The sequence below is a fragment of the Gadus morhua genome, chromosome 2, assembly GCF_902167405.1.
Source record: "Gadus morhua chromosome 2, gadMor3.0, whole genome shotgun sequence".
NCBI lineage: Eukaryota > Metazoa > Chordata > Actinopteri > Gadiformes > Gadidae > Gadus > Gadus morhua.
This window is the reverse complement of record NC_044049.1, coordinates 1711578-1732073: the sequence shown is the minus strand read 5'-3', so window position 1 is coordinate 1732073 and position 20496 is coordinate 1711578. Positions and strand designations below refer to the sequence as shown.

Sequence of the window (20496 nt, the reverse complement as noted above, 5' to 3'; positions counted from 1 at the left end):
GTCTTTATAACCAGATCAATTTCTTCATCTTGATCCATTTAACTGTCATCTTCCTCGGAGGTAACAGACTGTGACGTTTTATTGTGTGTCTTATTGTGTATTGATTCAGTGGGGAGTGAGGTTTTACAACTAAGGCCTCCATTTGATTTTATCTTGGGAAAATGAAGAGGATCTAGAAATGCCGAGTCAGCATGGGGTCTCTGGTGCTGCTAGCTGAAGCAGCACTGTCAGTACTGCTAGCAACAGATGCCGAGGCCCGACGGACTTTTACCAAAATAAAGATAATTTTCGTACATTTTTCAACCTCAGCCAACTTACCCTAACCCTAACGGTTAACCCCACTCTTTGGTTGTTGGTGCCCCGATTCATTCTCTTTAAGCATGGCCTTTTAATCTTCCTACCGTTCTGTTCTGATAATCCCCCCCCCCCAACTCCCCCGCCAATGTTGCGTAGCGTAGCAACGAGGTGATCGGGGGAAAATGAGAGTGCATTTGCTGAAAAGTAAAAATATGAGGGCCAATTTAAAATGTTTTTGCCCGCTGAAATAAGTAATTTTCCATGAGAATCATCATTAACAACATAATTTCGCTTTACTTTTATTATTTATTTTAGATAAATGTTACAAGCCATTATTTGTAATGCAACTGGTAGTTGTGAATTGGGCATATGTCAATTATTTGAGTCGTTGTAATTCGACAATACGTTGGCGCCATCTGCAGTAAGATGGCAATATAGCACCGTAAATATGGAATCCTGCTGCAGTCTGAAGCTGTTTTTATCTAGTGAAGACCCCCACCGCTTGATGGAAAATGAGTAGGCAATATAGTTGGAAGGTAAAAAAAATACACGACATGAAAAAACATTTTTTGCTCCTTTATTTAAAACATTAAACATAACCGGACATGTAATCTTTATTTGAGACATCACAGACACATTCCTGTTACAAGCAACCCATTTCTCTCTCTCGCTCTCTCTCTCCCAGCAATATATTCTGAACAACCAAGTCCAGTAATACATCGTCTCATGCTCATATACAATCATTCCATCAGTCAGTCATTCAAGAAATTCACAAAGTAATCGTCAGGTTTCCGAGGCACAGAAGTCCTCCGCGGTGCTCACGTAATGTGAAGGTCACAAGCCTCACCCCACACCACTCGTAGTGATCTGCAACCCCAATCTCAACCCCCTACCATGGTGGGGACCAAAATGGCCGCCGTCAGCCGAAGATACCAGATCATATAAAAGTGATCTAGGATCAGGCAGGTCGAGGACTGATGCCAGTTGTGTCATGTATTTGGTGGCAAGGTAGTGACAACGAAGGTGTGGGACGATGACGTTAGTGTTTGGGACAGCTTTGGCTGCAGTTAGTCGTTCCTTATAGCAGTTTTTTTTTTTTCTCTCTTTTTTTTTTTAGTTAGTGAAAAAATAAACAGAGGTACTTGGAAAAGTCATATACTTCAGGTCTGCTGGTTAATGATGACCACGTCTCCCCTCCCTCACCCCTCCCTCCCCCAACAAACACCACCTTCAACCCCGTCTTTTTTCAGCCTCACTCCCCCTCCCACTCTCCTCTCGTTGCCCTTCCCCTCGGCCATGCTTTCTCTCTCCCCCCACTCCCGATCAGTGTTTCAGGGAGAAGTCTCCTGTGTTGAGGCGTGGTCGAGGCAGCGCCCCGAACATCTCCGTACCGTCGTTGGCGCCCGGGGCCAGCAGGGCCTTCATACTGGCGGCGATGTGCTCCAGGTCAGGACAGCCCGCCTGGCGGACGAGAGACACCCACAGAAGGGGAGAGAGGGAGACAGAGAGAGAGAGAGCAGGTGAGAGAGAGGGCGAGAGAGAGGGCAGGAGAGAGAGGGGGCGAGAGAGACGCAAAGAGAGAGAGACAGAGAGAGACCGAGAAACCCAAAGAGAGAGAAAGAGACCGAGAGAGAGAGACAGACCAAGAGATTCAGACAGAAGTTGAGCGAGAGGGAGAGGCAGTGAGACAGAGACAGAGAGACAAAGAGAGAGTTAATGAAATAGACAGGAAAACAGGGAGAGTATGGAACAAGCCAATAAAGATCAGCCAGAGAACCAGAAGGTGTGCGATCAACACTGCACATCAGCATACCAGATCAGACCGTATAAGTCATGATCCTTTGGAGAACGCACACACACCTCCATCCCCACACCCACCCACCCACCCACACACACACCCACACACGCACCCGCTCTCCGCTGTTGCCGTCTCCTTGAGCACCCCTGTTGCCACGGTAACCCCAGACGGGCACCGACACGGGCAGGGAGCGCGCCATGGCCAGGGCGTTAGCCTGGCGCGACGAGTACGACGCCTGGCCCATCGCCATGCCGCGCGGCGGGGGCGGGGCCTCCTCGCTCATGGACCCTGGGCAAACGGCGGCCAAACAAGCAGATTAAGCACATTCCTCCACCTCGACTGACCCCGGTGAACCCAGGCGCCCGTCATGAAATGACTCGACAAACACACATGAATAATATCATGGCTTTATTTTACAGCATGAGCCATCCCTGATTAGCTTCCACGCTACGTTAGCGGTAATGTTAGTCTATGTGTGTGTGTGTGGGGGGGGGGGGGGGGGGGGCTTAAATGGCTGTTGAATATCTATAGATCAAGATAGTGCTCCCATACCGTCGGTGCTCTCTTCCTCGCCGTCGGACTCAAAGAAGGGCTCGCAGTCGCGGGACAGCGAGTCCTCGTCCATAGAGAACACTCCTGGAACACAAGGGGGATCACAGCCTTTAGTGCCAGCCAATGACACGACACGTTATAGTGATAATACTTCAAAATAAGAGACCCTAATATAAGGCAGAAGGCTAGTAGTCATTACTCAGCTTGTATCAAATAGACAATTTGGAGAAACCAGCGAGGATAACCTTGATTTTGAAAGTCTCCAACCAACAGATTCCCACGCCTCCCCTCAGACCTCCCTCCAAAGCTACTCTCCAAAAACACATGACTATGCCTTGTGGAAGACGCCGGTCATGTGCCATGAGCACAGCCGAGTCCCCACAGGTCACCGGATAGGTAGGTAGACTGACAGGTAGGCCATCCATGATCTGACAGGATTGGACAGGCTTATTACAGGCCTGCGATTTCTTGACAGATATGTCAAGAAATGGTACTAATCTAGGTTTTCCTAAGTTTGCCTACGCTAGCTTCAATACCAAGACCTTACAATAACAATATTGTCCTACAATATCTTGGGGTCAATTTCCCATTATTAACATTAAACTGGTCCAGCAACAACACCCCTACATTTACTGCCCCTTATTTATACATACTTGTACATCAACAGATCATGTATTTAACATCACTTATACATTAACAGATCATGTATTTAACATCACTTATACATTAACAGATCATGGATACGTTTTTTATTTACCGAAGCCGAACTCAACCATTACATTCATGCACCAGTTATCCCTGAATCTACACACTACACTGTCTACAGACTGCACCAAACCCTTCGCATTACTTATTCATATTACTAATAACATTCTTTTCTGGTTCCTCATCCCTGACAAGACGATATTTGTTCATCGACTAGTCTTGTCATGCCAACTGGTTTCCTCCGATGTTAGATGTCCGGTTCAACCACTATCCCTGGTTCCTGTGTGTCCTCAGTGTCCTGCCATGTAGAGAACAACGCGCAACACTGAGGTACGTCAGTAAAGGCCCCTCACCGGCACTCTCGTTCAGATTGCGCCTCCTCTCCTCCAGGTCCTCCTCGTCTTCCTCCTCCTCCTCCTCGCACTCCTCCAAGTCCCCGATCCCCGAGCCCAGTCGGGCCCGCTCCACCTCCTCCAGCGCACTCCTCTCCAGCTCGCCGTTGGCGTTGAGCCCGGCGGCCTGGCCCACGGCCCCGGCCAGCCCGGAACTGTAGATGGAGGGGTAGCTCTGGGAGTACAGCTTGGTGCTGGGGCTGACCGCGCCCGTCCCACTGTCGCCCGTCAGGATCTGGAGTTAACAAGAGAGGCAAACACAACAAAACCGTGTGTTACTCACCTGGCCAGAATTCACCTAGACCCTGCATAGCCACTTCCCACCCTTCTTACACGCCTACTGTATGTTGTACGTCCTAGCACTTAATGTACACACTTATTGTATGTTGTACGTCCTTCCACTTAAAAATAGTACGTAGCATTGGGTAGCATCTTGTCCTAGCTATCTTTGCTGTATACGGGGAATGGGTTAACCTAGAGATGGTTAGTGCTTGGCACTTGGTTCTATGACCATCCTTACTGCACCGACAGCGATATAATGTGGTTTCTCTTTCTTCTGACAGATGTACTCAATGTAATGCCTGCTAAACGCCATGAACGTAAAGGTAACGTCGTCCTAAAAACAACAACAACCCGAATCGCTTCGGCCCTTCCTGGACGGGAACCAAACCCCCATCCCGGGTTTCCCGCCGGTCACTCACCGCCCTGGACCCGGCGTCCGGGATCCTCTCTGCGGAGAGCACCGGCCCCGCCCCCGGCCTGGGCGGAGCTCCCCCCACCCCGCCGAGGCCGGACGGGCGCGTGTGGCGCTGGGCGGTCAGCATGGTGGTGGAGTGCAGCACGGCGATGTCCTCCATGTAGCGCCGCGCCGCCACGGCCAACGCCCCCTGGCCCCACACGTTGTAGGAGAAGTCGCACTTCCTGGAGAGGGTTCCGGCGCCGGCGCCGCTCCGGGTCCGGTCCGCCTCCACCGCCGCCGACGGGAGGAACCGCTTGCAGGCCGTCAGGATGGACAGGTCGCAGCCGGTCTTCTGGCAGTAGGCCTCGGCGGCGGAGAGCAGGGCCTGCCAGCTCTCCTTGTGGTTGTCGGGGATGTCGATGTCAGAGGACTGGGTGATGGAGGCCATGGTGGTGAGGGGGGACAGCGGTGGGGGAATGCAGCGTTTTGGTTAACTTTGGTTAGACTCGAGCGGGCCGGAGGACGGGGAAGGCCTTTTTGAAGTCTGGGTGGAGGTTAGGTTGTCGTGTTGATATGGAATAATCCTGAGTATGATACGACTTCGCTCTGCCTTGTGGATGACGTCAATACATCTGGGTGGCAATGGAAAAAGTGCTGTTTTTTGCGGCCTATTTTGCGCTGGAAAAGTTGCTAGAGAGGCACTGAAATTCTGTCGGACGTGGTGTGTATAGGCTGTGTCTGACTGCAGAGTCGGGGAGAGATGGTCCTTGCTGGTGACTTGGTGATACCTGTAGATAATGACAAGCACAAATCATTGCAGAAGAATGACAAATCAATTGAATTAGCATTCAATCTAAATGGAGATCTATAGCAATCAAAACGTATGTCCTCCCTCTGTCAACCCTGTTATTCTCGCCGTCCCTAGCAAATGGGTGGTTCAGATACCATGTATGCTGTGGTATCCCTAATACGCTTTGTTTTCAATGCAATCCTTGCAGGTTAAAGTGCGGAAAGAACCTGCATTTTCAATGCACGCTATGGTTATTTCTTGACATGCTCCCAAACGACGTTGTTGTTCTTGTTTGCTCAACGTTGCAGGCAGGGTCGCCTCAGCAGCGTCCTGCACCCTCCTCATAACCACACTTCTTCACCTCCATTTTTAGGCTTTGACAAAGCCTCCACAACTAAAATATGAATCTAATTCGCACGGGGAGACGTCAACTTACGCATTCAGTGTCGTCCCTGCGTGAAGTCAGATCTGTATCATTCATAAACTCGGCTTGTTTTCGAGCTTCTTTGTGTGGTGTTGTCTCCTGATTTCTCTCCCCTGGACTCGGCTGTTTACAGACGCGCAGCTCGGACGCACGGGAATTGTTGCCAGATTGGGCCAGATTTCCCTCCAAATCTGGCAACACTGCCTTCAGCGCGCTACGGCTAGTGTTGCCAGATTGGGCGGGAGATCTGGCCCAATCTGGCAACGCTGCGCACGGACGCACGGAGGCCACGTGATCAGCTCACTGTCTTCTGCAATAACTGTACAATCTCACAACAACATTTATTATTTAAGTATTATTTAACTGATTTAAAATTAAAACTCTGCCTTTTAATAATATATGTATTATTACGTTATACTAGCCTAACCTTGCCAGACAAATTTGGCACATTAATATGCAAGAGCGTATAAAACATGAGCTCCCAGATGCGTCTTGTTCCAAGGCCAACACTATAATTATGTATCGCATAAATTATGTTTTATTCTATGTTCTATGTGCGTTTTGGCGGCAGAGCTTCATAATAGTTAAAAACAAATAAAAAAACATAAGCAGTGAACCACTCCACCGAACTACCGAGAATTGAATTAAGAAGAAATGAATTAGTTTTAATCCGTTTGAAACAGCTCGCCAAATATTTAGGACTTCAATACTTATTGGTAATATACTTCATACTTGATCAAAATTATTATGTAACGTGTGTGTTTTTTCCGGTTGGTCGGTGGGCGGGGCTTCACCAGGGGGGAGGGGCTCCACCAAGGGGGCGGGGCTCTATCCGGGGGGGGGAGCGGGCCATGACGTCATTGTGTTGTGGAGCGGAGGAGCGGAGCTTCAGGAATGGAGCCTAAGGTAAGACACAATACGGCTGAAATAGGTCTGAATAGTGTCGATTGTTACACATGGGCCCATCTCCCAACAAAGTATTGGTCCCTGCTGGTCATGTTCTATTTTTCCATGACCGTTCAACGTGGTGATAGGAAACTAGGCGGACAGAACTAGCCGAATGCTAACCAAGTTGACCAGGGGACTGCGTATTGACAGCGCAATGCTGCGTCGTCTTCCCTTCTAAACCAGACAAACCAAGACACGAAGCTACCGACTGTTAAGAAATAACATGCGTTCATCGTGTATTCGCTTCTTGGTCTAAAAGCGTAGTGGATGACATTTATTTATTAATTATTTTAATCGCCTGACACAATGGTTTACTTCCCAGTGTCTGACGTTCATGTGACCGCCGTGACGTCACTGACCCATTTACAGTAGTGGCACATTAGTCACTAATCACTTTTTTTTAGGAGCCCCAATGTACCTCCCTGCCGCTGGAATGCTGACCAACCGGAACCCGCTGGTCCTACTGCTACTGTTACATGCTACTGCGTTACCTTTGTACTGATGGGTGGTTTCTTTCCCCCCCCCCCCTCCCCCACAGCTGATATTTGAGAAGGAAGGGGTTTACCTCCACACCAACGTCAAGAAAAACAATCAGGACACCTCCCTACCTGGTTTCATCCGTATTGTTGAGCGGGTAAGAGACAAATATAGAGATGTTTCGATACCAATTTTACTTTACGATACCGATTCCTGAACTTGAGTATCGGCCGATACCGAGTATATACTAATACAGCATCTAGCATTGTAACCACTAATTATGGAAGCATATATGTAGCAAAATTCAAATGGCAATGCAATTTGCAATTTGCAATTCAATAAGTAATTACGTTATGCAATTGACAATGCATTATGCAATTTCATAATGTAATTTGTAAATACGTTATTCAAAGTGTATTTTAATATGCAAAGTGACAATGCAATCCTCAATTACATTTGCAAAAGTTATAACAATAAAAATACAATAACATTTGGTCAAATTCTTTTGAGTTCCTTTATTCAAATTGCAAAGCTATAGCCTCCCCGTGATTGCAATCCACTTCGCCACGCTCCGTGTGTTGCAATATTCAAATGACATTTCAATCCGCAAAACGGAATCCAAAACGGAATCCAAAACGGAATCCAAAGAGGAATACAAATAGGAATCCAAAACGGAATCCAAAGAGGAATCCAAATAGGAATCCAAAGAGGAATACAAATAGGAATCCAAAAAGTCAATATGCAAAGTGGCAAACGTATCAGCCAATCAGCGTCTGGACGTCACTTTCTATTGTCTCCAAGGGTATCTCCACGGTAATAATAATAATAATAATAATAATACATTTAATTTAAAGGGCGCCTTTCAAGACACCCAAGGTCACCTTACAGAGCATAAAGTTATCATAAATAGTTTAAAACAACACATTGTGGAAAAATAATAATAATAAATAAATAAAACAAAAACAAGACAAAACAAACAAACAATGAAGACAGTGATCAGTTAGACGTTGTGTGCGAGTTTGAACAGGTGAGTTGTGACTTGAAGGTTGTAATGGTGTATGACTGTTTTATGTGTGGGGGGAGGGAGTTCCAGAGCCTGGGTGCTGAACAGCTGAATGACCGGGCACCCATTCGTAATGAGTCGTGATGTGGGGATACATAGTAGTCCAGCAGAGGTTGAGCGGAGGGAGCGGGAGGGAGTGTATTCTTGGAGGAGGTCGCAGAGGTAACTGGGGGCTAGGTTGTGGAGAGCTTTGTAGGTGAGGAGTGGGTGGAGACGGTGGGTCTCCCGACCCTATGTTTTGCACCCAGTGCCTGCCCTGTAGCACTTGGGAAATCTTTGTGTATACCACACTGGCGTCAAAACGTACCAGTGAGGATAAGTCGTCTATCCTATCTCCCAGAACACGCACTCTATCTACTGCATCTGTGTCTTCAACACGATTGTTCTCCACATCATCGGCCAAACTTCGGAGCATATCAATAATCTCCATTGGTGACCATGGACCATAGGCTACAAACTAGAAGGGAACAAGGAAATTACGAGCAAGTGACGTAGTTGCCGCCCAGACGCTGATTGGCTGCTACGTTTGCCACTTTGCATATTGACTTTTTGGATTCCTATTTGTATTCCTCTTTGGATTCCTATTTGTATTCCTCTTTGGATTCCTCTTTGGATTCCTCTTTGGATTCCTCTTTGGATTCCGTTTTGCCAAATCTTTTGCAAAGCGTTCGTTTTGCGGATTGAAATGTAATTTGAATATCGCAACACACGGAGCGTGGCGAAGTGGATTGCAATCACGGGGACGCTATAGCTTTTCAATTTGTATAAAGGAACTCAAATAATTTGACAAAATGTTATTCTATTTGTATTGTTATAACTTTTGCAAATTTAATTGAGGATTGCATTGTCACTTTGCATGTTAAAATACACTTTGAATAACGTATTTACAAATTACATTATAAAATTGCATAATGAATTGTCAAATGCATAATGTAATTCCAAATTGCATTGCCATTTGAATTTTGCGACATATATGCTTCCATAACTAATAGCTCTTGTTCTAATTAAAGGGTTATCTTACGATGACAGTAATGTAAAGTCGGTTCACTTACCGTCCTGCACTTTAGGCAGTATCGGAGGAATTTCCGATACTGGTATTGGTATCGGAACAACGCCACAAATAAATATGTACGCGTCAGATTCGAGGAACACCAAAGACCTTTTGCGGTGACTACCAACCAAGAAAATCAGTTTTCATTGGATGTTTTTGTTTTCAGGGGGGCGAGCCCTCGCTGGAGTGGAGCCCGCTCGAGGATGCGGGGCGCAGCACACCGGCGGTTTTCTACACCAAGAAGGTCAGTGTGTCCCTGTGTTTGGTAGCCAGGAAGATGCACAGAAGCACCTGTGTTTGATAGATAGCCTAACAGACGAAAAATGCTCTCCCAAGTGTGCCTCCCTCTGCCCTGTCCACTAACCAAGCTCCCCCCGTCAGGACGGAGAGGGAGGGGAGGAGGACACCAACTTCGACCCGGGCTACGAGCCGGACTGGGCCGTGATCAGCAACGTGAAGAGGGCCAGGGAGCCAGTCCCGGTCAGGAACACAGGTAAGGACTAAGTGGGGGAAGTCTGGGCCGGTCTCTCGGAAACAACCGTTTTTGTCTGTTAGGGCAGCACGATCTATCGTGTTGCCACAACAAAAGGCAACGTGGCTAATTGATTTTCCCATTTAATCCGCCAATATAAGGCGTTGTATAACGAGTGTATAACGCTACATAACACCCTAAATATTATACATTGTTAAAAAAAAATGGAGGATTATGTTCATTATTATTATGGTTCAGCCCTAGTGTCTGTATGTATTCTCTTTTGAATTGAGTGATTATTATTAATCACACAACAAGCAGGGATCTTAATTCTGATTCTATCAAGTAAAGTCATTATCATTTGTTTACACAGGAGCTTAGTTTGGCCCAAGCTATTGTCATCACGACTGCATGTGAACCTATCTTGACCCCTGAAGCCTTATCTGATAGGTTTGTGATTAACTCAAGAGGCCCATTGATTAGTCTGAACCTTGTAGTTTAGCAGTATTGGTAGAAACCCTCAATTCATGTTGTATTTGTTAATAAGTTTAAGTGTTGGGACAAAATGTTGTAATTTTTGACAATATTACATCATATTGATTCTGATTACACTCATTTGGAAACAGTGTGGATCATGTGATCGCAAATACCTCAATTGTTGGAGCTTTTATTGTTCATTGTCGCTTTGGATAGAAACACTCATAAATGTGAACGATAATAAAAATGTGATTAAATCTGGGCTTTAATTGTGTTAACTAGGGATGGGTATTGCCAGGTACCTCAATTCGATTATTTAGGTCTTGATTCGATTTGATTCGATTTCGATTCATTTCGATTTGATATTGATCCAATTGTTTCGATATCGATTTCAATAATTCGTGCAGATGACAAAAATACTTAAATATTGTTTAGAATCAACAATTCCAAAATGAATTAACCATTTCATTGTGCTTTAACTAGCAAAAAGGGAATACACCATTGTATAGTACTGAGCTAAACTTGCAGCATAAAATTAATAATCATAACATGGACAAATGTAAAAGGTCATATACATTTAGGTAACTCGCTTCTAGATTACAATGACTGAGTTTGCTCCTTTTTTCTTATTTTTTATGGAAATAATCGATTTCAAAAAAAGTCGAGAACAAATGAATTGCGGTGCATTGATAAATCAATATTTGTACCCAGCCCTAGTGTTAACACCTTTCTGCTCCGGCCAGGCGAGTGGTCCTTCTCCCTGCCGCTGTCGGAGCTCTACTCCCTGAGGAGGGCCCGCTTCTCCCTGGGCCGTAACTACCTGGTGATGACGAGCCGAGGGGGCCACCCGCTGCCGCCGCTTCACTTCCACCGAGGGGGGACCCGGGGCCTTCTGCGGGCCCTGCAGCGCTACATCGTCCTGGCCCCGTGAGTAGAATTTTAAGTCCCATCTTAAAACTCAGCTCTTTTCTCTGTCTTTTCACTCCATGTAGCGTGTTGATGTTATGTAGATGCGTTGAGGTCATGTAGATGTGTTATGTGGGCAGTGTATTTTTATTTTTATTATCTTTATATATTTTATTCTTTTTATATCTTATCTTGTTGCACAGCACTTTGGGAACCTTGTGTTGGTTTAAATTGTGCTATATAAATAAAGTGGATTGGATTGGATTGGGTAGAATCATCATCAGTCATGTTTTCTGTCTGGGGATCTTAGAGGTGCAGTGTGTGGGATTTAGTGGCATCTAGTGGCGAGGTTGTGTTACTGCAATGAAAACAGAGTAAATAACCCTTCCCCTTTCCTTAACATTTACATTGAGGGCATTTAGTAGACCCTTTTATCCGAAGCGACTAACAATGAGTACATTTGTAAGAAGAAAGAGAAACGACAATATATCGCTGTCGGTACATTAAGGATGTTCATAGAACCAAGTGCTAAGCTTTTACACCATTCCCTTACCTTTCCCATGACTTAGGAGAAGCTACGGTGGCCTGTACTGGCCAGTACTACACGAGTAGGCAGGTATAAATAGATGAGGTTCCTTGGTAGATTTATTAATTGTATTTAGTTATTGAATATTTAGAACTATAGATCATAGCTTAGTAATTATATGGCGATTGATTGTTAATTGATCCAAATTGTGTAGCAGTTTAGCGTCTAGAGTCGTTTATCCGTCCTTTTTTTTTTACAAATAAATGAATAGAATGTATTTTTCCTACTAATATAAATAAGGATATTATACAGTATATCCAACCTATCACCATAGCATCGCCCATCATGTGCAGAATAAACAAAGATAGGCCGATTATCATTACACAGGTTCAACATTCGCTGGGTTTTGTTTTAATGTAGCATTTGGTATACTACCAAAATTAAAGCTTGTGCAAGCTTTTCCCACTATTTCCAACAAAACAATTCACACAAGGTAAATAAAGGTAACCATAAGTATACAATGAATATGTTTTCTGTCAGTACCACATATGTCCAGTAGGTGTCGCCATTGAATCACACAGATCCTGTGGGCTTTTCTTCCCTCTTGCATCACTGTGAATCTCTGCTGAGCCCCACCGCCTCTCTCTGTGTGTCCCTCCGTCCAGATCCCCCATGGACGGGCGGCTCTTCCTGGCCTACCCCCACGACTCAGGGGCGCTGTCCCAGTCCTTCGATGAGCTCAACCTGATGGACGACGGCAGCTCGGACCTCGTCTCGGTACAGCAGCTCCTCCGTCCGTTTGAGGCCAGTTTAAGGGGAACGCAGGTCGGACAGGGACGTGCTGCACGTGTTGATGTTGTGGCATGCTGTGTTTGGCTCCAGTGAACGTTACTGTAACGACCGCATGACGAGGGATAGCGTCAGAGGCATGGGACTGACATCCAGGACTACATTAAATACAATAGCAGAGACGGTATGGGCAGGACTGACAGAAAGCGTTTGCATTTGTGGGAGGAGTCCAGAGTCAGGGTGGCAGTGGTGGGAGGAGTCCAGAGTCAGGGTGGTAGTAGGGGAGGGGACCTATAGCCCTCTATGATTGGTGGACAGGGAGCTATAGCCTCTCTATGATTGGTGGACAGGGACCTATAGCCCCTCTATGACTGGTGGACAGGGACCTATAGCCTCTCTGTGATTGGTGGACAGGGACCTATAGCCCCTCTATGATTAGTGGACAGGGACCTATAGCCCCTCCCTGATTGGTGGACATGGACCTGTAGCCCCTCCCTGTTTGGTGGACAGGGACATATAGCCCCTCCCTGATTGGTGGACAGGGACCTGTAGCCCCTCCCTGATTGGTGGACAGGGACATATAGCCCCTCCCAAAGGGTCAGCTGGTATTTGTGTAACTTCCTTCCTTTGTGTATGTTGACAGAGATTCATGCAGGACCCGTACGCCACGACCTTCGGGGGCTTCTCCAAGGTCACCAACTTCTTCCGGGGGGCCCTCCGTCCGCCGGACTCCCCCCTCCACACCATGGGGGCCGCTGGGGCCAACGGGCACACGTCCATGGAGGAGGAGCCAGGATTCGAACTCATCACCTGTGTGAGTGAACCCGGGCCGGTTCTGGGTTGGAGGGGCCGCCTGGGAGAGCTTCAGTGCTGTCTGTCTGTCCGTCTGTCTGTCTGTCCGTCCGTCCGTCCGTCTGTCTGTTTGTTAAGATGTTTATGGATGATTTGTGTGTATGTTGGTCTGTCTGTATATTTAGATGTTTATGGATGATTCCTGTGTCTATCTGTCTGTATATTAAGACGTTAAGCATAAATCGTGTGACTGTTTGTCTGTCTGTATATTACGATGTTTATGCATGAATCGTGTGTCCTTCTCTATATTAAGATGTTCATGGATGATTCCTGTGTCGGTCTGTATATTTATATGTTTATGGATGATTCCTGTGTTGGTCTGTATATTAAGATGCTCATTGATGATTGGTGTGTTTGTCTGTCTGTATAATTAGGGGGCGGAGCTTGGGCCAAGGCCAGAAGTACTCAGAGGAAACCCGCTGGACAAGTGGGATGAGTTTCTGGATCCGGAGGGGCGTGTCCAGAACCCGGAGAAGATCAAAGAGATCGTGTTCCGAGGGGTGAGGCTCCCGTCTCCGTCGCGTCACCATGGGAACGACCCTCCTCCCGGTTCGGTTCCCTAACGACGCTCTGTTGCTCCTGCAGGGAATCATTCCATCGCTCAGGAAAGAGGCCTGGAAGTTCCTGCTGGGCTTCTACCCCTGGAACAGCACCACCAAGGAGCGGGAAGACATCCTCAGGACCAAGACGTCAGTGACACCTCCTCCCGGCTCACATGATTCGGCGAGTGACTTCTGTTAACTTAAGATGGACGCCTCTTTAACTAACCTGTTTGATTTGCTCTTTCTCAGGGATGAGTACTTCAGGATGAAGGTTCAGTGGAAGTCTGTCAGTGAAGGGCAAGAGATGAGGAACTCCCTCCTCAAAGGATACAGAAACCTGATTGGTAAGCCGGGCTGTCCGTCAAACTCTTTAATTTAGAGAGTGAGAGACCTTAAGAAGCAATGTGAACTGCAGTGTTTAACTGTCTCTATTCGGGATGCGTTCAGAGCCCTAGTGTTTAGACGTCTCTATTTTGAATGTGAGCAGAACTCTAGTGTTTAGCTGTGTCTCTGTTCTGTTCCTGCAGAGCGGGACGTAAACAGAACCGACAGACACAACACGTTCTTCTCCGGGAACGACAACCCTGGGCTCACCCTGCTCCACGACGTGCTGATGACCTACTGCATGTACAACTTTGACCTGGGTGCGTACGCCACGCCGTTCCACCACCTCAACCCCAACCAGCCCCGGGTCTGGCTGTTAGGAATGAGCCCTCTCGCTTGGGTAGTTTCTCAGCCCTCACACACATTTTGTGAACAAGTCACAATCTAACACATCAAGTCGATTTCCGGAAGATCTTGACATTTGTGTGTTTGTTTTCAAGTCAGACCAATGGCGACGAATGTCCCGGTCCAAAGTTGTCAATGGTTCCGATTTTGTCAATGATTCCTCTTTAAAGAGTGACAGAAGGAACCAAAGCATAAGTGACAGCAGCACTACCTCTGGTAAAACACAGACTTCAGAAGATGTGTAAGGTCCTTGACGTGTCTGATTGGCCACGCTGAGTTCCTGATGTTGTCCGTTCATCCCCTGTGTCAGTCGTGTTCTGTAAGATCAGAGGTCACTGATGTGAGACCGCCAATAGGCGTGACCCACGTTGCGCTATAAATGGTGCGATCCATTAGGTAGGATTTCGACGATTTTGCCGATTTTACATTCCGCTAACAATTCCACGAATCCCTACTATTCATAATCCCCCTCACAGGCCGTGAGCTTTATGGTGTGTCTCGTTGTACAAGGACCATGGTTCCCTCCACTCAAACCAACCGTAGAACCCCAAACCACGCAGTCTGTCTCTGTTCCTTTACCCTCGCTCCGTGGTTCCCTCCCAAGGCTACGTCCAGGGGATGAGCGACCTGCTGGCCCCCCTGCTGTTCGTCACCCAGAACGAGGTGGAGTCCTTCTGGTGTCTGACCGGCTTCATGGAGCTCGTGGTGAGTGGACCTACCATTACATCATTTACATTTACATTGTCATTAAGGGAATTTAGCACGCTTTTTACGCTTTTATCAAAAGCAACTTTGTACATTTGTCAGAAGTTTGTCAGTACATTAATCAGAAGAAAGGGAGACAATATATCGCTGTCTGCACAGTAAGGATGTCCATAGAATCAAGTGCAAAGCACTAACCATCACTAGGTCAACCCATTCCCCGTACACAACAGAGATAGCTAAGATAAGATGCTACACAATGCTAAGTACTAATCCAAGGACGTACAACATACAATAAGTGAGTACATTAAATGCCAGGAAGTACAACATATAATAAGTGAGTACATTAAGTGCCAGGACATAAACATACATTAAGTGCGTACATTAGTACCTTAGCATGAGTCACAAACCCATAGCCGCTCTCCCACTGGGGAATAGAATAACTTTAAGCGTACCTCTCTCTCTCATTCACGACGTGTATCAAAGAGAGTATCCACATGGTATCAAAGCAAGAAGGCACCATTCCGTTTTTGCGATGCCTTACCCCCCCCCCCCCCCCCGTCCTTCCCCTTCGTCCACAGCACCACAACTTTGAGGAGTCGCAGGAGGCCATGAAGCAGCAGCTGCTGCAGCTCAGCCTGCTGCTGAAGGCCCTGGACCCCGAGCTGTGTGACTACCTGGGTGAGGGTCCACCTGCATCCATAACACCTGCTGTAGGCCGCATGCAGCCGGCGGACAGCTTGGCTCCGCTTTGGTTGTACCGTCGTGCTTAGAACCAAACGGCGGTCAGGGCTGGGGTCGGGAACATTACCAGTTTACGAGGACTTGAAAAAACGAAATTACTTGAAATTGTAGATTGTCGTGTTATCCCAGAAATACATTTATGCATTTGTGGTTCAACATTTATTTAAACAGTCTCAATTTCATTTTTCCTTCATATCATTTTGGTAATCTATTTTCAGTCCTGTTAGACGTATGCAATCACTGAAATAAATAAGTATGGTCGTGGAGATTGAGCCTCTGGTTCATAATAAAAAATAAATAAAGTAAGTAATAATAAGGGTGAAATTAGAAAGGCTGGTCTGGCTAAAGGCTGAATGGTCTAGCGCTCAGCCTCTCTCCTCCATACGGTCTAGCTCTCAGCCTCTCTCCTCCATACGGTCTAGCTCTCAGCCTCTCTCCATACGGTCTAGCTCTCAGCCTCTCTCCTCCATACGGTCTGGCTCTCAGCCTCTCTCCTCCATACGGTCTAGCGCTCAGCCTCTCTCCTCCATACGGTCTAGCTCTCAGCCTCTCTCCTCCATACGGTCTAGCTCTCAGCCTCTCTCCATACGGTCTAGCTCTCAGCCTCTCTCCTCCATACGGTCTAGCTCTCAGCCTCTCTCCTCCATACGGTCTAGCTCTCAGCCTCTCTCCATACGGTCTAGCTCTCAGCCTCTCTCCTCCATACTGTCTAGCTCTCAGCCTCTCTCCTCCATACGGTCTGGCTCTCAGCCTCTCTCCATACGGTCTAGCTCTCAGCCTCTCTCCTCCATACGGTCTGGCTCTCAGCCTCTCTCCTCCATACGGTCTGGCTCTCAGCCTCTCTCCTCCATACGGTCTAGCTCTCAGCCTCTCTCCTCCATACGGTCTAGCTCTCAGCCTCTCTCCATACGGTCTAGCTCTCAGCCTCTCTCCTCCATACGGTCTAGCGCTCAGCCTCTCTCCTCCATACGGTCTAGCTCTCAGCCTCTCTCCTCCATACGGTCTAGCACTCAGCCTCTCTCCTCCATACGGTCTAGCACTCAGCCTCTCTCCTCCATACGGTCTAGCACTCAGCCTCCCTCCATACGGTCTAGCACTCAGCCTCTCTCCATACGGTCTAGCTCTCAGCCTCTCTCCATACGGTCTAGCTCTCAGCCTCTCCCCTCCAGTGACGCAGGGTCCTGCTCTCTCTCAGCAGACCTCTGACAGCGTGCTGCTGTGTCGTTGTGTCTCCTCTCCTCCAGACTCCCAGGACAGTGGCTCCCTGTGCTTCTGTTTCCGATGGCTCCTCATCTGGTTCAAGAGGGAGTTCTCCTTCGAGGACATCCTCCACCTGTGGGAGGTGAGGCCACGCGCGTACACACGCGCACGGACGGCCAACACCACATACATGCATGCACACTTACACACACACGCACACACACGCACGCATGCGCTAGCTAGCACACACACACGCACGTATGAAATTATTATGCATCAGACATGAAAAGTAAAAAGGTGATATGCAGACGATTGCTTCCCCCCTGTGGCAGCAGAGAGCATAGCGGCTCATGGCAACATGGAAAATGACGCTATGAAATGTGTCTTCGCTGAATCATACAAATGGCTTTTTATTAGCTTTTTATCAAGCCTAATATCCTCCTGATGCAATGTTCTCCATTGGCAGGTTATGTGGACCCGCCTCCCCTGTGACAACTTCCACCTCCTATTGGCCTGTTCCATCCTGGAGTCCCAGAAAGGAGAGCTGATTGGCTCACAGCACGATTTCAATACCATTCTCAAGGTGTGTGTGTCTGTCTGTCTGTCTGTCTGTCTGTCTGCCTGCCTGCCTGCCTGCCTGTCTGTCTGTCTGTCTGTCTGTCTGTCTGTCCGTCTGCCTGCTGCTCTGTGGTTCCCTCTCCTGAACGTCAATCTCACGGCATCCATTTTGTATCTCCTCCCCTAGCACATCAATGAGCTGACGATGAAGCTGGACCTTAACACGGTGATCTGTGGAGCTGAGGCCATCTATCTCCAGCTGGCCATGTGCAAGGTGGGTAGCGGCGCTAGGGAAACACTCTACCTGCTAAATGGTCTGCATTTATACAGCGCTTTTCTAACCAGCGGCCGCTCAAAGCGCTTCACAATACTGCCCAACATTCACCCGTTCACGCACACATCCACACACCGACGGCGGAGTCAGCAACGCAGGGCGACAGCCAGCTCGTCAGGAGCAATCAGGATGAGGGGTCTCGCTCAGGGACACTTCGACCGTCGGCCAGGAGGAGACGGGGATCGCACTAGCAACCTCCCGGTGACCAGCCAACCCTACCTCCTAATCCACATGCCGCCCTCATTTTCTGGTTATTCAACCTTCATTCATTCACGCTCGTCTCGTTGAGCCTGAGCGCCTCTTTTCAAAAGAGGCTTGATGACAAACGTACAAACGGTTCCAGAACTGACGTCTGCATCTACAATGAAACGCTCTCTCATGCCCCGGTTTATATAACCTCCTCGGCTATGTGGGACAGCTCCGTGTTGGGGCTTGTGTAGGCTCTGCCTGCGACTGTTTCTATTCTGTGAATTTGAGGAGGACCCGGCGTCTTTTTAATAAGCAGCTATCAACATGATAAGCAGGCGAATCAGCGACTGCTGAGTGATGTGTGGCTGCTGCTGACTGATCTGGGTCAGCTCCGCCCGTAGAGTCTTACCTTCGTCTCATTATCCCACTCTCTCTCTCTGCTCTGTCTCTCCCTCCCCCCTCTATATCCCTCCCCCCTCTATATCCCTCCCCCCTCCCTCTCCCTCCCCCACTCGCCCTCTCTACCTCTCTCTCTCTCTCTCTCTCTCTCTCTCTCTCTCTCTCTCTCTCTCTCTCTCTCTCTCTCTCTCTCTCTCTCTCTCTCTCTCTCTCTCTCTCTCTCTCTCTCTCTCTCTCTCTCTCTCTCTCCCGCCTGCCTCTCTTTTAACCTCTCTCTCTCCCCCCCTCTCTCTCCCCCCCTTTCTCTCTGTGTGTCTCTGTTTCTCTCTCTCTCTCTGCCTCTCTTTTAACCTCTCTCTCCACCCCCCCTTCTCTCCACAGGAGCTGCCCCTGAAGGTGAAGGAGGTGATGGGTCTCTACGCCGCCTCCAGCTCCGAGGAGGAGAGCCCAGAGGCGGAGTCCCGCGAGGTCCAGACCCGCCAGACCCAGTCCCTGTCCTCCCAGCCCCAGCCCCCGCCCGGACCCCCAACCCCCCAGCCCCGGTCCACCGCCCCCCCGCGCCCTGCCCCCCCACGGCCCGCCCCCGCCCGGCCTGAGCCCACCTACCCCTAAACACCGAGCCCTGTCGCGTCACCGTGTGGGCCAGAGATATATATATATATATTGGTACTGATCTATAAAGAGATATATGAGAACAGATATAAAGAACGTCGACGGAGACTGACCCCACCGAGCCGGACGGGGTGGTGTGAGCGTTGGCGTGTGTTGAAGACCGCCGGCCGGTGGCGGTGGCGGGGGATTGGCGTGTCAGAGCGTCCAGGAAGTGACACGTTGTGTACACCTCACACCTGTGTCAGCCGCGGGATTTCTTTTTTCGTTTGTTTTATCTCGTGTGTCGTTTACGTTTTTTTCCGCATTCGCTGTCTGTGACTCTGACCTGTAACCGTGTTTAGGCTTCCCCCTCTCACGCTCGGCCGGAACGTTTGGTCAAATCTCTCCCTTGTTTTAAATCATGTGAGCTGCTCTTGTAAATACAACCTTCTCCCCCTTCGTGGTCCGTCCTCGTGTGAAACCCTGGTTTAGTGTTTTCTCTCTCTCTCTCTCTCTCTCTCTCTCTCTCTCTCTCTCTCTCTCTCTCTCTCTCTCTCTCTCTCTCCCCCCCCCCCCTCCCTTTGATGCTCGCCCCCCCCAAGGTGAAGATGAAGGATTACCTGGTCGTCGGCTAGGACTGTAAAAGGCCATTTCAGCCCCTATGCAACTTTTGCATGCTTTCTACATTTTAAACGGCAAGTGTGAATGTTTTTAGGCCTCTAATCATTGATATGCCATGTTTTCACTACGATCGCAAAGTTGACGAACAAAATAAACGGCCGCAACCTAACATGAGTGGCAAAATCAAAAGGGACTCGCTGTTTGTAACGCGTCTCATTTCTACTCTCTCTGGTTCTGCTGTGAACTCCTCACTCTCTCTCCCTCTCTTCTGCTGTGAACTCCTCACTCTTTCCCTCTCTCTTCTGCTGTGAACTCCTCACTCTCTCTCACTCTCTTCTGCTGTGAACTCCTCACTCTCTCTCACTCTCTTCTGCTGTGAACTCCTCACTCTCTCTCCCTCTCTCTTCTGCTGTGAACTCCTCGCTCTCTCACTCTCTTCTGCTGTGAACTCCTCCCTCTCTCTTCTTCTGTGAACTCCTCCCTCTCTCCCTCTCTTCTGCTGTGAGATCCTCCCTCTCTCACTCTGTCTTCTGCTGTGAACTCCTCCCTCTCTCTCCCTCTCTCTTCTGCTGTGAACCCTCCCACCCCTGGTCTAATCTAAGATTCTGTGGTCTGTCCTCAAACACACCGACTGGCAGACCTCCACGCCCGCACGGAGACAAACACACCGACAATCGGAACACAACGGT

The 20496-nt window shown here is 48.3% G+C and overlaps 2 protein-coding genes across 3 annotated transcripts; one reads left to right on the top strand and one right to left on the bottom strand.

Moving 5' to 3' along the window:
- Window positions 1-858: 858 nt before the first annotated feature.
- On the bottom strand, window positions 859-5794 carry akt1s1 (AKT1 substrate 1 (proline-rich)). Its single transcript, XM_030374116.1, has 6 exons — window positions 5650-5794; window positions 4446-5211; window positions 3706-3979; window positions 2648-2731; window positions 2208-2383; window positions 859-1758 (listed from the first exon to the last, which is right to left on the bottom strand). Exons 2-6 carry the CDS (start codon window positions 4869-4871, stop codon window positions 1621-1623), a joined length of 1098 nt encoding a protein of 365 aa, XP_030229976.1. The 5' UTR covers window positions 4872-5211; window positions 5650-5794; the 3' UTR covers window positions 859-1620.
- Window positions 5795-6443: 649 nt separating this feature from the next.
- Window positions 6444-20000, top strand: tbc1d17 (TBC1 domain family, member 17). Of its 2 annotated transcripts, none has more exons than XM_030373705.1 (17): window positions 6444-6543; window positions 7124-7219; window positions 9343-9420; window positions 9558-9669; window positions 10869-11052; window positions 12223-12334; window positions 12990-13160; window positions 13573-13698; window positions 13784-13887; window positions 13990-14084; window positions 14268-14384; window positions 15074-15174; window positions 15753-15852; window positions 17160-17257; window positions 17582-17698; window positions 17861-17947; window positions 18977-20000. In XM_030373705.1, exons 1-17 carry the CDS (start codon window positions 6532-6534, stop codon window positions 19205-19207), a joined length of 1941 nt encoding a protein of 646 aa, XP_030229565.1. In that variant the 5' UTR covers window positions 6444-6531; the 3' UTR covers window positions 19208-20000. The 2 variants fall into 2 exon arrangements, with proteins under 2 accessions (XP_030229565.1, XP_030229557.1); XM_030373697.1 differs by having other exon boundaries at window positions 12223-12382.
- Window positions 20001-20496: the final 496 nt, after the last annotated feature.